Genomic DNA, 14257 nt, shown 5'->3' with positions numbered 1-14257 from the left:
AGACCTCACTGCATACCTTCATACAGGGAGAAAGGACCAGAATGGATCTCTCATGTACGTTTTTATAGAGGACTCATTCCCAGCTCATCTGCTAACTACCAAAGTTCATAGATTGGTTACAGTTTCATTCCTTCTTAGACCCTGTTTACAACATGCAACGTTTTCCCTCGCTGTGACAGATGGGTTGGGATACTGCAGATCCCCCTTAGCTCCATCAGTGAGAGAAGTGGGTGCCAGCAGGAGTGCAGGTGGCACTCCACAAGCTGCGTGGCACTTGGGATCAGATCGTGAACACACACAACCACACTCTGACTCACAAAACCCTGAGTTATGGAACTAGTCCGCATTTCCATTTTAACCATAAAAAAGAGATGTTTCCACAGTGGTTTTACAGAACTTTCAACAACAAGTCACATGCAGTAATAAAAGCACTTGAGGTATTGCTATTTCTTGCATCTCTGCTGAAAGACTTTGCAACGGGCACATGTTTTGTAAACAATTCCCCTAGTTCATGGAAGTAGGACATCATATTAAATCTAGAACACAAGAATCTCTTCGTACTGTAGCTGTATACTTGGCTATCAATATTAAGTCACTAACCACAAAGGTTAAGAACTAACAAGTTTAAGAGCCTTTTGGCTCATATCTTAGTTGTAATGAAAAATATAATTACCTGCGAGGTTGTCAATCTCTTTCTCTTGGAGCAGGCTAACAGCATCATCATCTCCTTCCAGCATAAGCTCTGTTTCTGCATTCTGATTTACCACAGCTTGACTTCGGAAAGTTTTCTTTGACTTCACTACATCCTCTTCGGTGCCTAAAAAAAGTTACAAATGTTGTGAATTTAGCTGAATAATATTTTAACTATAAAACAACCACAGTCAGATAGTAAAAAAATACAGTATGAATAATCTTTATCAAAAAAGGGAAGGAACATTTTCAAAAACTTTACCAAGGTTTACAAAATATGCAGCCTTATTCTGTTTTTCAGAATGTATCTCAAATAAAATACAAACTGTTTCACAAAGACTCTCCTGGCTTAATAATTGCCGTTTGCTATATGCTCAATGCTGTTTCATTAGTTTTCCACCTGCAAGAAATTCAGCAGGAGTTTCTCTTGGGTTCCTGGTGTCCTGACTCTGAGAGCTCAAACCACCTAGTCTAAATAAAGGAGTTGCTTTTGGGAGTTCAGAATTAGAGATAGGAGGGATGGGATGGTGAAGTATCAGATGGGTTATCTCAACACAGAGGAACAACAAAGTAGGCTATGCAGAGGTTCAGAAAAGACTGAAAAAGGACAAGCACGGTGGGGGAACTTTGGTGCGCATCTGTTTGTGTGTTTTTAAGGAGCACAATAAAAATGTTGGTGTATGGACATGTGCCAATTACCTCAAAGGACTTCACAGGAATGTCTTACCCTTTCTTCTTGCCTACAACTGACTTTCTGTGCAGACTGAGGGTTCCTTATGGCAGGAGATATACCATCTTACATTTTGGGAAGGTCCTACTAGCGCTTGCCAGAGTTTATTCACATGATGTAAGAAATTAACCATAGTGTGGTCAAATGATAGCAGCTTTCATATCATAAGTAGCTTTCATGTACTGTTGTGACACCACATGGTGTTTCTTTCTTAGATGGGGAGAGGACATTAGTTTTGTTTGCAGTACTACAGACTCATAGTAGCCTTAGGAGAGAAAGCTTTCTGTTTTTTTTTCCTAAACAGAAAACCCAGCATCTTCACCTCACACTGTACAAGATACAGGCATCTCCAGTTCTGCCAGCCAGAAAACAAAACTCAAACCTAATCTCTCCTTTCTCTATGATAATTTGGAGATTTGCTTACTACTAAGCTACAGAACAGTGAGTGAGTAAAACCAGGCATGTGTGGATTTTGTTTGTCTTCCACAATGCCTGAACTTCACATGATGAATACTATTATGGAAGATGTAAAATCATGAGGTAAAGCCCAGTATAAGACTCCTGGACTCATATTAATACAGGACAACCAAGAAGAATATAGTAAGCAGATAGGTTAGTGAAGACAAATGCATGGAATGGAACTGGTGTCAGGCAGTTTTGTTATTACAAGCAGAGGGGAAGGTGTTACGATTTTATCTGCTACTCCTATGAGTCTTTTAATTAGTTTGTGCATAGCAGAGTCACACCATATGAATAAAAATGCTGGAGGCATATTTTTCTGTTAGTGTGTTTACTCTGAAGATGACTGTTAGCATGCCACTTGATATCGGACTCCACCACAGGCTGAGAAAAACCTCATGTTTTACATTGCCTAATATTAACCTTTTGTATACTATTGCTATTATCCCAATTGCTATTTCTGAAACTACAGAGCGGGTAAAGACAAACAAGTAAGCAAAACTCCATTTTTTTCACCAAGCTAAAAATTAAGGACAGCATCTCTGATCTTCCTATTTGTTGCTCTCTCTATTAGGACCATACTGATACTGATAGCAATTAAGACAATACCAATGCCGATATACACTAATACAGTGTGTTTTGCTGTGTTCAGTTCAGGCTGTGATCACTACCTCACTTGCATAGGTTACTACTTAGTACAACTAACTGTAATTATTCACCCAATTTAAAATTTAATCAAGTAACTAACGGTTGGAAAAGTTTTCATTATTATGTGCAAGCTTTTGGGGTTTTGTTTTGCTTGGCGGTTTTTGTTTGCTTGTTTTACTTTTTTTTTCTTCCTAATTCACAAAAAGGAGCAAGAATTGTAGGAATTTGGAAAAACACAAAGGAGTAATGTGCTGTAACAGACTTTCAGTTTTATTACATCAGAATTGTCCTGAGTATTTAATTGCTAGATCAGGATCTTGTTACACTTGTGTTTACTACAAGGGAGTTTAGCATCATCTGACACAAGTAATAGCTCCTGCTGTGAAGCATTTGACACTAAAGGAGACCAGGCCTGAGATGAACTAACATGGTGGAGGAAGGAAGCATGAAAATACTGTTCTCTTCCTTTTTGGTAGTTCTAGTGAGTGTTACGAAAGCTTCTGAGCTTTATAAAATGTGATAATCTTCAAATGAATAACTTCAAAAGTACTAATCTGGAGTAATTGTACAGTCAACCATTTCTGTAGTAACTGATTAGTGCCAGCTCTTTAAAATTATTTATGCATGAAGATATATTTTTAAAATTACAAGAAAAAAAAGTTCCAAGCCCCAAATTATTACTGACACTTAAAATGCATCAGAAGAACCTGAAATTTAGTGTATTTTAAATCCCTTGTGATAAGGGTTCCAGTTACCAGATTACAGAAATATTGCCATACACCAATGTAAGAAATGTGGTAGAGTAGAAGGGATTAAATTAGTTTGGCAAATTTGGACCTTAGCAAGAAGACAAATGCTTCTAAAATCCATTCTGGTTTATAATATTAAACACACATTTATCTAAAAGAAATAGTAAATGGGCATGTCTTTGTCTTGATAGAAAAAAGCTCTGGTTTGGCTGTTGTTTAAATTTATCACTTTGCTGAGTGCACCTCAGTTTTGCTGTACTGAGGTGTACATTTATCTAAATGAAAGTGTACGAGACCCAGAGTTGCCCTTCAATCACTATATCCTTTATGAATTAGAGTTCCATTTATCAAAATTACAGCAAGAAGAGTAAGGTCTCACAGGGCTGTCTCATTACAAGGCTTGTAAACACTGTCCTTACAAAGAAATGGTTTAACACCTAACAAATCAAAAACTGATTGGGAATAGAATTTATTTGAGATCATCTATCTTTGGAAGATGTGCTGTACTGAGTGCACTTCGTGGCCTTTCTACCCATTCATCAAGAAATTAACAAGCGAATACCACAGACCACCAGATCTCCTTGGATCCTGAAATGTGAAATATGTTCAAAACAGATCTGTCACAGATGTTCTATTTTTATATTTCAAGACAACTTCAAAAAGGTTTTAAACTAAGAGAACCTCTCCAAATAAAAGTAAAAGGAAAAACAACTTGTCTCTTTAAAACCAGACAACAAACTGAATAAAAAATTATATGACATGAAACTATGTCTAGTATTGTTAACAATGATATAAAAAGGAAAGATGAATAAATGAATACCTGATATTTCAGCATGTTTGAAAAAAAATCAAAACTCAAATTACATTTTTAAAGCCCCAGAAAAATTACTATGAAATGAAATTAATTTCCAGATATTTCATTTAAAACTCTTTTTAGGACACAAGGAGTTTGTATTTTAGAGACACAATAAGGAATTGTATTAATGTCAGTTCCTAAGTCTAATTAGAAAATGTTTCAAATTCATTAAAAGAGGAAAAAATAAAATGAAACTAGACATAATTTCAAGAAAGTAATATTTTGACATTGGGGTGTGCAGAACTGGAACTGGCAGATGCTATCAGTTCTTGTCCTTATCAAGCTCCTTCTTCTTAAGGGATATTTTTCTAGACTGGGATTTGGAAAGAAGTCTTGAAATAAGCAGCTAAGTATTTCTTAAAACTACATTTTGCAAAGAAGTTAAAGGAAATAAGTCACTCAGCTCACACTGAAGTCCAGCTGAAGTTGGTGCCTTAACTTCTTGAAACTTGAAGGCTCTGTCTTAAAGATATTTCAAGAGAATGTATGTATAAGACTAGATAAGCGATTTAAAAAAAATAATCCATCTTTTGTTACACCTGTTATCATCTTGATAATTTTTTTAAACGTGCATATTAAAAACTGGCTTTCTATTGCAGCTTCAGGATAACTGAAAAGAGCTCATCTTTAAAAGAAATTGAAGAAACCAACCAGCAGTCCTCTACAAGACCCCAACTTCCATTAAAAGGTGTGTATTTTATATGTCTGAAAGGTTACATGAGCTGCACAGTAAACTTGTACAGCATTGCCAAAAATTTAATCTCTCTTCCAGTAGCATTACTTTTCCTTAAAAAGAAACTATTAAGCAGACCAAAAAATCCCATACTAAAACCCCCACAAAAACCTAATAATTTCCCAAGAACAGGAGAATCTCATGTTATTTCGCAGCTATAGCCTCTAGAAGTATTTAATATAGGCAATATTTAAACAATTTGGGAGTGGTGGTTATTGTAACATCTGAATCTTTGCCTCTTTATTTTCAGTTAAATCAATACATTCCTTGTTGGGTTCTGTAGGTCACAACAGGTTCTAGGGATGCAATCTAAATTTCAAAGATATTGTAAGTGTCCAAACCCACAAAACCATCCCTAAATTTTAAAAATAGCGATACAAACATAACATATTTTTGATTACATTTAGGTTTATGTACGCTTATTTCATTAAACATTACACTAATTGCTATAATTTAATTGAACACAGGAAGGGAGTTTTCAGTACTCTGTTTACTTCTATCCATTTATTATATATTCAAATACAGTGTTTTAATTTTTTCTCTTTGTATTTACTATAAGATGAGGTAAAAATATGTCTGATTTTAAGAAAAGTTTGCTTGGTCATACTGTAACCAACAAAAGGAGACTACTGCTTCTTATAAAGTTGTTTCCATAGTTTACTTCAACGAATTACCGATAAGGCAATTTATGCAGTGAGCGCTCTTTGATCTTTGAGGAGAGATGGCAGAATGGAAAGTTAACCTCATTTTAATGTTACCTAAATATACTGACAGGAAATTCTAATGTTTCCAAACATCTGGAAATCTGCTTCATGGGATGGTGTTCTTCTTTTCTATAAGAAAGCCTTTTCATATATTGTCTTTTACAGTTTTATGTGGCTTCTAAAGGAGCATTTTGACATAAGTAAAGTCTGTTCTCTTTACAGTAAAATGCTGCATTTAATTAAAAACTCTCTTTTATAGCAGCTAAAGTACAGTTTTTGTGAAGCTTATTGGCTCTCCTCAGAGACTTTTAAGGGTGAAGTTGCTTTTTCTTCTTACAGATCACTGGTATGTACTGCTCTGTACAATGCTGCTTTTGTTGCTGAATTTTAGTCACCTAAGGTAGTTTTTAATATTTTATTAAATAAAGGAATTCAGAATTAGTTCCTCACAAGAGGCTACCTGATAGGTCATGATGTGAACCATGAAATTATATCACAGGTAAAATCTAATTTATGAACAGAGTTTGAAGGAGCTAGGCTTTTTCTTGGAAGAGAGTTTTTTTTGTTTATTGTACAAACTGTAAGTTTTACAGGAAGAATCAAGCTTATGTGTGCATAGAATGAAATTGCAATGCTATTATCTTTTTTGTTCATTCAACATTATTAATAGTTGAAAATACTCATTAAAAAGTTTCACGAGATGATAATCTTCCTGCTTTATATATTCTAACAGTTTAAACCTCTGCTTTCTTTGCTAATCTTTACTAACTTCATCAGGCACCAGGACCCTCTCAGCGGTCACAGTTATGGACAGCAGCTGCTTGGGAGTCTGTAAACTGACCTCTACAAAACCCAGTAAGATTAAATCATCAACACGGTGACCACTCCACTCCAGCCTAATACCTTTCCACACAGCTACAGAGCCAGCCCTCCTAGGACCGCATTCACGCCATGGGAAATGTGCACCAGGTATCCCTGGGTCTGCTCAAGAGATTGGCCTTCTGGCTTTGAGTAGCTGACCGTGCTGGCATATCATGATGAACTGTCCCCACCTGTGTCTGCTAGAGTTGTTATTTAAATTGCAATGTGTTTCTGGAACTGGCAGCTTTGACTGGCATATAATTTAGTTTCCCCAGAGAATCAGAGAAGTGACTGTTATTAAAGGAAGGCTGGTTTTAATAGATTTAATAAAAGCCAGAGGAATCTAAATCATATTTTCATTATGAAGGATCTTTGAAGAAATGAGGAAGAAAAACTATGAAAATTACATAGAAATTAAAAAATGAATACATTTGTATTGGAAATTACTTCCACCAAAAGTAAAACCAAATCATGTTTTTGTTTTCTATAATAGATAAATACCTGAAAATTTAATCATAGACATGCCAGACATTTTTCTCCAATTTTTATAACTAATATCTGACCAAATGATCTTCTTTATGTGAGTCATTTGTAAAGAAATACTTTACTGTTGTATACATTTTCCTCTTAAAAATTCTCAGATGTTTTGCATTGTAAAAATGAGACTGACGCAAACTGTTCCAAACAGGAGACTAAGAATATGGGCAAGGCCAAAATGAACAGGCTTCTCAAATGTGATTGAGGGCTTTTTAAACAATAAATACTTGTAGTTAAAGTCAAAGCGTTGTATATTAATATAAAAGATCATACACAAAATGAAGATGAAGTTACCATGTTGGACACTCGTTATTTTTGTTGTTTATAGACAAGAAAACTGAGGTTCAGAGTGGTTATGAAATAAATTTTTAGAAGCCATCAATATTATCATTATATTTATTTGAGATTTCAGGTGTTCTGAGCATGTGAGAAAGCATCCTGCATTGATTCAGCACTGATCATAAACAGCCAGTGGGTAACAGAGCCAGATACACCCAGTCCAGCAAATGTTACAAGGCATTTTCAGGCTCCTGAAGGGCAGTTTTCATTCTGACTGGAACCAGAAGTCCTTCTAACAGGAACTTAAACCAGTCAAATGTTTATATTTGGATTAAGATGTAGTTTGCCACTGTAACTTGTACACACAAGAACGGATTCATATTTCATGACTGATGACCTTTACAAATCCCTGTCAGTTTGAAATGCAGCCTCTCGGTGTATACTGTAGTTTGATAAATTGCAGAAAGAAGCTGAATTTTCTGATATGCTGTGGATCACTTAAAGAGGCGAATATGATACACAAGAAAAATAATCAAGAGCAATAAAATTTTCCTAACTGTGTTTCCAGCAATTTTACAGAAGTACAGTAATAGCTGAGAGGAAAATAACTACATCACACCAACAGTTATTGCTCAGCGGAAAGGACATCAAGGACACTTGCAAGTAAGAGAACTGGATCAATATTAACGCGATTTTCATTTCATGCTTCCCCAACTCCAGTAAGCTGACAATATACTCTGATTATGTGAACTGCCTCTGAGTAACATAGAAAAGGTTATTAGAGCAAGAGGTGGAAATGGAATGCACTTTTTATATTGACAGGTCTGCTAATAGAGTGTACTGATTTTCAAAGCCATGCAATGCATTTTCACAATTTGGTTTTGACAGCAAAAAGGAATTTCATTTATCCTTAATTCAAAATATTCACATGTAAGCAAAGGTTTCTTAAGACAGGCCACTGAAGAGGATAATCAAACTATTTCAGTAGAAAAATGTAATTAATAAGGTAAGAAGCAAAAGGTGATTGAATTTAAATATATATGACACGATAATGAAATAATGAAATAATTCTGCTAAACGAGGCATTCTATGCTTTTGAAATAGAATGTGATAAAATGTTTTTAAGATAACATGTAAGTGAAAAATATGTCATGTCTCAACATTCAGGTCTGGATTTTGTCTTGAAAGTTTTAGATTAGTTTTGAGTTTGAAATACCTAACCCAAGCACACATTCTGCAGGAAAAGCCATGTTCTGACTCTATCTGCTTGCAGAGCCTAAAGACAGGATCAAAGTTGTCGGACTTCTAAAGAGGCACTCCCTGTGCTGAGGAATTGCACCCACATATGCTAGCCTCAATTTTGCTTCCTGCTCACAAAAAATTCTAATTGAAAAGGCTAATAATGGTAAAGCCTTGGGAAGAAATTAAACACTCTTCAGAAATGCTAACACTTGGTGCATGCTAACAGCCCAATTGTAATGCACTGGTATGCGAGAAACGTGATCTTACCTCCCGTACTCGGGTATTCTAAATCAACTTTCCTAAACCTTACTTAACATTTAAAAATTAGAGCCTTCAAACTACAAGACTGGTCCAAACCCCAATATTTTTAAAAAGAAAGATATAGCTGTAGTATTGTGGTCTGTCTTCTAATTTTTGAATTCTCCCTCTCTGTGGTCAAAATATGGGCGATTATGTCTGCTATGGGCGATTATGTCTGCTAGAAGGCAACTTTGTCCCTCACCACTTAAGCTGTTGCTATCAGATCCAAACCAGATCAGCTCTTTGGAAATAGGTACTGTACAGAGACATAATAGGACAGCTAAAAAAAATCATTCTGTAGTGCAGAGAATGAAGGTGTAGGAAGTAAGTTTAAAATTATTTTATAGTAGCTATTGTAATTCCAGTGGTTAGGTAGCTCTCTTAATTTCTATCAAGACTACTTAGAGAAGAAAGCCTCAACAGCTCATGGTCAGTGCTTTGAGAAATGCATTTGCCAACATATCTGAAATTATTTTTGCTTTCTGGAATGGTAATCTTTTCAAATGAAATTCTGCTCTTTTAAGACACACAGAAGGAACACCTTATGCAGTCTTTACACAGGCAAAATCTCCTATACATGACATACATAATGTCTCCTGTAACTGTTTCTTAAAAGGACTGTCCCCGTTATATATAAATAATAAGTTTGTCAATGTAATAATGTCATTAGAACATCTAGATTTACTCTCCATTATGTTGCATTTTACTGTGCAATTCCAACTGGTTCAGTGTGCTGCACTGTTTTGTTTTTGTTTTTTTTTTTTTTTTCTGTGCGAATTTCATTTCATCCTCACATAGATCACCACATCTTTAGAACTGGCATACGTAATTTTCACTTCAGCAGCAACAGTAACTGGTGGGAGGAACTGTTTCTATTTCTGTGTGGATCAATGCCTATAGCAACACCAGACGAAGGGCAGCACCCACAGGATATACACATTCGTGAGACAGCAGTGTGGCCCTAACACTGGATTTATGTTTAACTCTTAGCTCTACTAAGGGACTATGCTCTAGTAGCAACAGCCAGCACTTCTATTTGGGCCAGGCTGTTGTAAAAACATGAGCTCCTAGTTCCTGAACTTAAAACACAATTATTTATCAAATTAAAATCAAAGCTTTGATATTTGCTTGATTGGGGCCAGAATTTTACTATTTAAAAAAAAAAAAAAAATAGCTGCAGTTATAAAACATCTTGGTGTCAGACAGTCTAGCAGCAGACGAAAAGCGAAACTAACAGTACACAAGATAACACTGAGATAAAGCAGAGTCTGAAGGTCTATTACTAAAACAGCTCAATGAGATCATCTACAAGATTTTCATTATTTTGTCTCTGAAATAGGTGAATGGTAATCACTGGCCCAGGTAGAAAGCCTGTGTGTATATTAAGGAGAGCGAACACAGAAATCTTAGCAGCAGTTGGCAGTAAAGAAAAAAGGAGAGCAGTATTTTATTTCACCTTCCGTTAAGCTGCCACACGGGGTCTGTGGCGTGTTTCATTCTGCTTCACAAAGATCGCAAGAGAGCACAAACCTTCCATGCAACTGCAGGGATACTTGCAAAATTGCTACATTTATGTTAAATTTGCAAGCACTGGCAATACTATTTTCCAGTCAGACTGGACCTAAGATGCTATTTAGACAACATTCTCAGCTTTTTTGAAAGCATGGGATTGAATGACTTGTGCTATATGGCAAAAGATACACCGAAAAAAACACTCTTCAAGCACTATGCGTAGTCCTTTCAGCTGGGAAAATATATCTACTGTAGATGATGTTCAGGGCTTTACACAAACATGCTGGGAGATATACTCTTTAGGCATACAATAAGGACAAGAAAAAAATCATGTCATGAGGTAGTGTGCATGATATGAAAAACAAAATTAAATATATAACTGGAAACACGCATAATACACTGGCTGATAGAATTCAAGACAAGGTGTCTTCCTTGTCGTGATGGTTAGTGGTGTATTTGAGAACTCTTCTATAAAATGTGTTTGGCTTTTAATACAGTGCTTTCACTAGGTGTTTCTGCCTGTACCTTGTACAATGCTGAAACTCATAAAATCTTCCAGTTTGTTTCACTACACTGGTACTTTTTGTGTGTGTTTCAAAGCTAACGCTATAAACCGAGTAACACATAAAATAAGTGGTACTGAAGAACTCAGTGTACTTGTAGGGATATGGACTAGCCAGCGCACATATATGTAAGTAAGTCTTTGTTTCTTATGTAGAAATCTTACTATTTATATAAAATCTCTATAATAATTTTAATGTGATATAATAGAAATATATTTTCTGTGATAAATGTAAAGTAGTGCAATGTAAAAAGATGAGAAAAAATACTTTGGTATATTAAAAGATACATTGTCTCTGAAAATTAATTCCTTTATTTTTGTAATCTATACATAGCGATTCCATTTGCTTTGTGAAAGACGAGGAACCACCTATATCGAAGAGATTCCCCAAATCTGCCCTGTCAACCCATCTTTACCTTGCAAGTAGCCCAGAGGCTCTCAGAAACCTGAGCCCATTGCCTGAAAGTCTGTCATGCCTCCTACTGGCTGTCAGAAAGAGTGAGAGAGTAAGGGCTTTTTAAATCTATCATCTCCCAATTCTAGGTTGCAATGGTTGCAGCACTGCTGAAATAATGGCCCTCCATTCCAGCCATGCGCTTGGCAGGCTGTCCTATCCAGGTCTTCAGAAAACACCTTCCTCTGTGCAGGCAGAAGTGGAACTTCACCGTGCATTTTTAGACCCATTTGGTCCAGCTTTGGCTTTGTTACTCAATTATTGGTGTTATTAACACCTTTTTCCCTTAACAAATGATACGTATTTCCACTTACTCATATAGAAAGTGGAGAATGGAGTCCTGCAGTCAAGAAGAAGAAGAAGTCAAGAAGAAGTCAAGAAGACATCAAGAATAAGAAGAGTGGAGAAAATTTAAAAACAGAATATTTTGTGCTTTTACCTATAGCCAAGGATTTAAAGTGCTGTTACTCCATAATATGGAGTCTTAAAGCATAGAAAATAGGAGGTAAGAAAAGCACATGGTAAAACCTGAGTCCCAAGAGCTACATTTACCCAGCTGTGAAAGCTGTCCTGAAGGACTATTATTAGACTTTCACTGACAGAATGTTCTTCCAAAATGTTTCTGTGAGATGCACTGAATATACAAGGTCAATAACTTCTATTTCTTTGTCAATTAGTGATAGAACTGAATTAATAAAACAAATACACCCTTCACATGGGTTTGAAAACATTTTACATCATAGTAATTTGCTGGTTTTGGTAAGTAAATGACTTTCATTTGGCAGAACAGACACATATCGTGTATTCTTTTCACATGAAAATATAACGGTGGAAGGGAGAAAAATGCAGCTAGAATTCTAAGACTGGCAATGGTTGTGATTTTTAGGTCTTAGGAATGGTTTTGCAGGCCAATTTGATTACTTCAAGAACATTCCGGAGTCATGTGCTTTCAGATGAAGAAGTGAGAAACAGAAGTAGTTATGTCAACTGCTGGTAAAAAGCCAGAAAGTTCTGCAGTAAAATCTATTAGCTCAGACCTATAATAGCAGCTAAAATCCAGGTCATGCCAGATAACCTGAAAATCTCAGAGGAAAGGCATTTGAAACCCAACACAGGGGTTTTGAGGGAAAAAAATTTTCATATCCTATTTGGATCTGTGAAAAGTTTGAATTAGAGTCAAGATAGAGATTCTGACATTCAAGATTTGAGGAAATCATTAGAAAAAAATGACTATTTCATGAATCTGTACTTAAAACTTATTATACAGCTGCTATGAAAATTCCTATGCTAGAAATAGCATATAACAGGGAGCAGATATTTAGAGACTGCAAAGGACCGTTAGGATGCAATTGCAACTCATTTATGTTACCTAGTCAGACAGCAGAAGCTCAGACACTGAGTGTTCAATACAATTCAGCACAATAGTGTTCAGTACTCTGCCTAAGCAAATTCCCTTACAGTTTACACCTTGAAGGTGTCTTTCATTACATTACTGTGGCTTATAAGAATAAGGATAATCATAATAGTAGATATATTTAATTACAATATATTTATGATTTGTGGGGGAGGGCACTAAGAAGTGCTAGAAAGAAGACCAAGTTAAATCTAGTATTTTAGATTTAATTATTCTCACAATTAGGATTCTGCTTTGCAGATCCTTCTAGTAATACGTAATGTAAGCTCTTATTCCTCGACTTTCTTTAAACAATTTTCATTTTCATCTGTATCTGACAATTACTATGTAAAATATTAAGAGGACACAATTATCATGTCATTTTTTTCTCTAAAACCCTATGAGGATGAAATATTTGGAATTTTATTTGGAGAAGCAGTGGATGGCACTGTTGGGCTACAATTATAAGGCTGTAGATGCAAATTTTAAATCGCTATGCTTAAAAAAAATACACAGATTTTCATGACTCCTTCAGGCACACAATTTGGATGTAAACTCATTCATAGTATATTGGAGATTTTACAATCAGATGTGGAAGTTAGTTGATATACTGAAAGGACATTGTGTAATAAGAGTATTATTTTAGGTGCTCCAAGTGAAGCAGAATGGTTTACACGCTTGTCTCACATGGCAGCATGATCACATTTAGACTAAAGAACAAAGAGGACTTACTTGATGACACATGGAAGCATTGCCATGGATTAATTTAATGACCGCATACATATTCTTAAAATGCTCACCACTGAACATCAAGTAACATACACGTGTTTTCTGTCCATAAAGTGGATGCTATTTCTTAAAACTGCTCACAATTAATTGTCAACTTGTGTTGACTTACAGACTAAAATTAAGTTTGTATGAATGGGATGAGGGAAGAGGGTTTCTTTTTAGTCAAGGGCTTTTGTTCTTTAGTTTCTCTTCTATATTCATACTTAAGACATTACTTAAATAAGTATTAGTTTGGGAAGTTATCTTAGATAAGGGTCATCACCTGTATTTCCCCCAAGCAATGTATTTTATGATACTGTGTGTGTTACTAATTTTCAGGATAGTGCATTAACTAAGTTAAAAAAAAAGGCTATCAAAAACGTTTTTGTGGCTCATGTAGTCACAATAAACTCAGTTTCAGTAATAATAAATATTATCCTGTCCATGAGCAAATTGATATTAGAAGTGTTTCATGATGATCCATACCTGTTCAATATCTTCATTAATGATCTGGATGATGGGACAGAGCATACCCTCAGCAAGTTTGCACATGACATGAAACTGGGAGGAGCGGCTGATACACCAGATGGTCATGCAGCCATCCAGAGGGACCTCAGCAGGCTGGAGAAATGGGTTGATAGGAACCTCATGATGTTCAACAAGGGAAACTGCAAAATCCTGCACCTGGGGAGGAACAACCCTAGGCACCAGTATATGCTGGGGGCCACCCAGCTGGAAAGCAGCTCTGCTCTCCACCTGGGGGTCCTGGTGGACACCAAG

At 35.9% G+C, this 14257-nt stretch overlaps 1 protein-coding gene across 4 annotated transcripts in view; it reads right to left on the bottom strand.

Annotated features, from left to right (window-relative positions):
- Positions 1 to 14257, bottom strand: part of NBEA (neurobeachin) — a gene marked incomplete at its 5' end in the record, with an annotated part of 522572 nt that overhangs the window by 171071 nt on the left and 337244 nt on the right. For all 4 annotated transcript variants that reach the window (XM_082332788.1, XM_082332786.1, XM_082332789.1 and 1 more), the window contains one exon: positions 674 to 817. In XM_082332788.1, coding sequence (XP_082188914.1) covers positions 674 to 817 — 144 coding nt within the window. The remainder of the gene's footprint in view (positions 1 to 673; positions 818 to 14257) is intronic.

The sequence above is a fragment of the Platalea leucorodia genome (genome assembly GCF_965183815.1).
Source record: "Platalea leucorodia genome assembly, chromosome: 2".
NCBI lineage: Eukaryota > Metazoa > Chordata > Aves > Pelecaniformes > Threskiornithidae > Platalea > Platalea leucorodia.
This window is presented reverse-complemented; position numbering and strand designations above follow the sequence as displayed.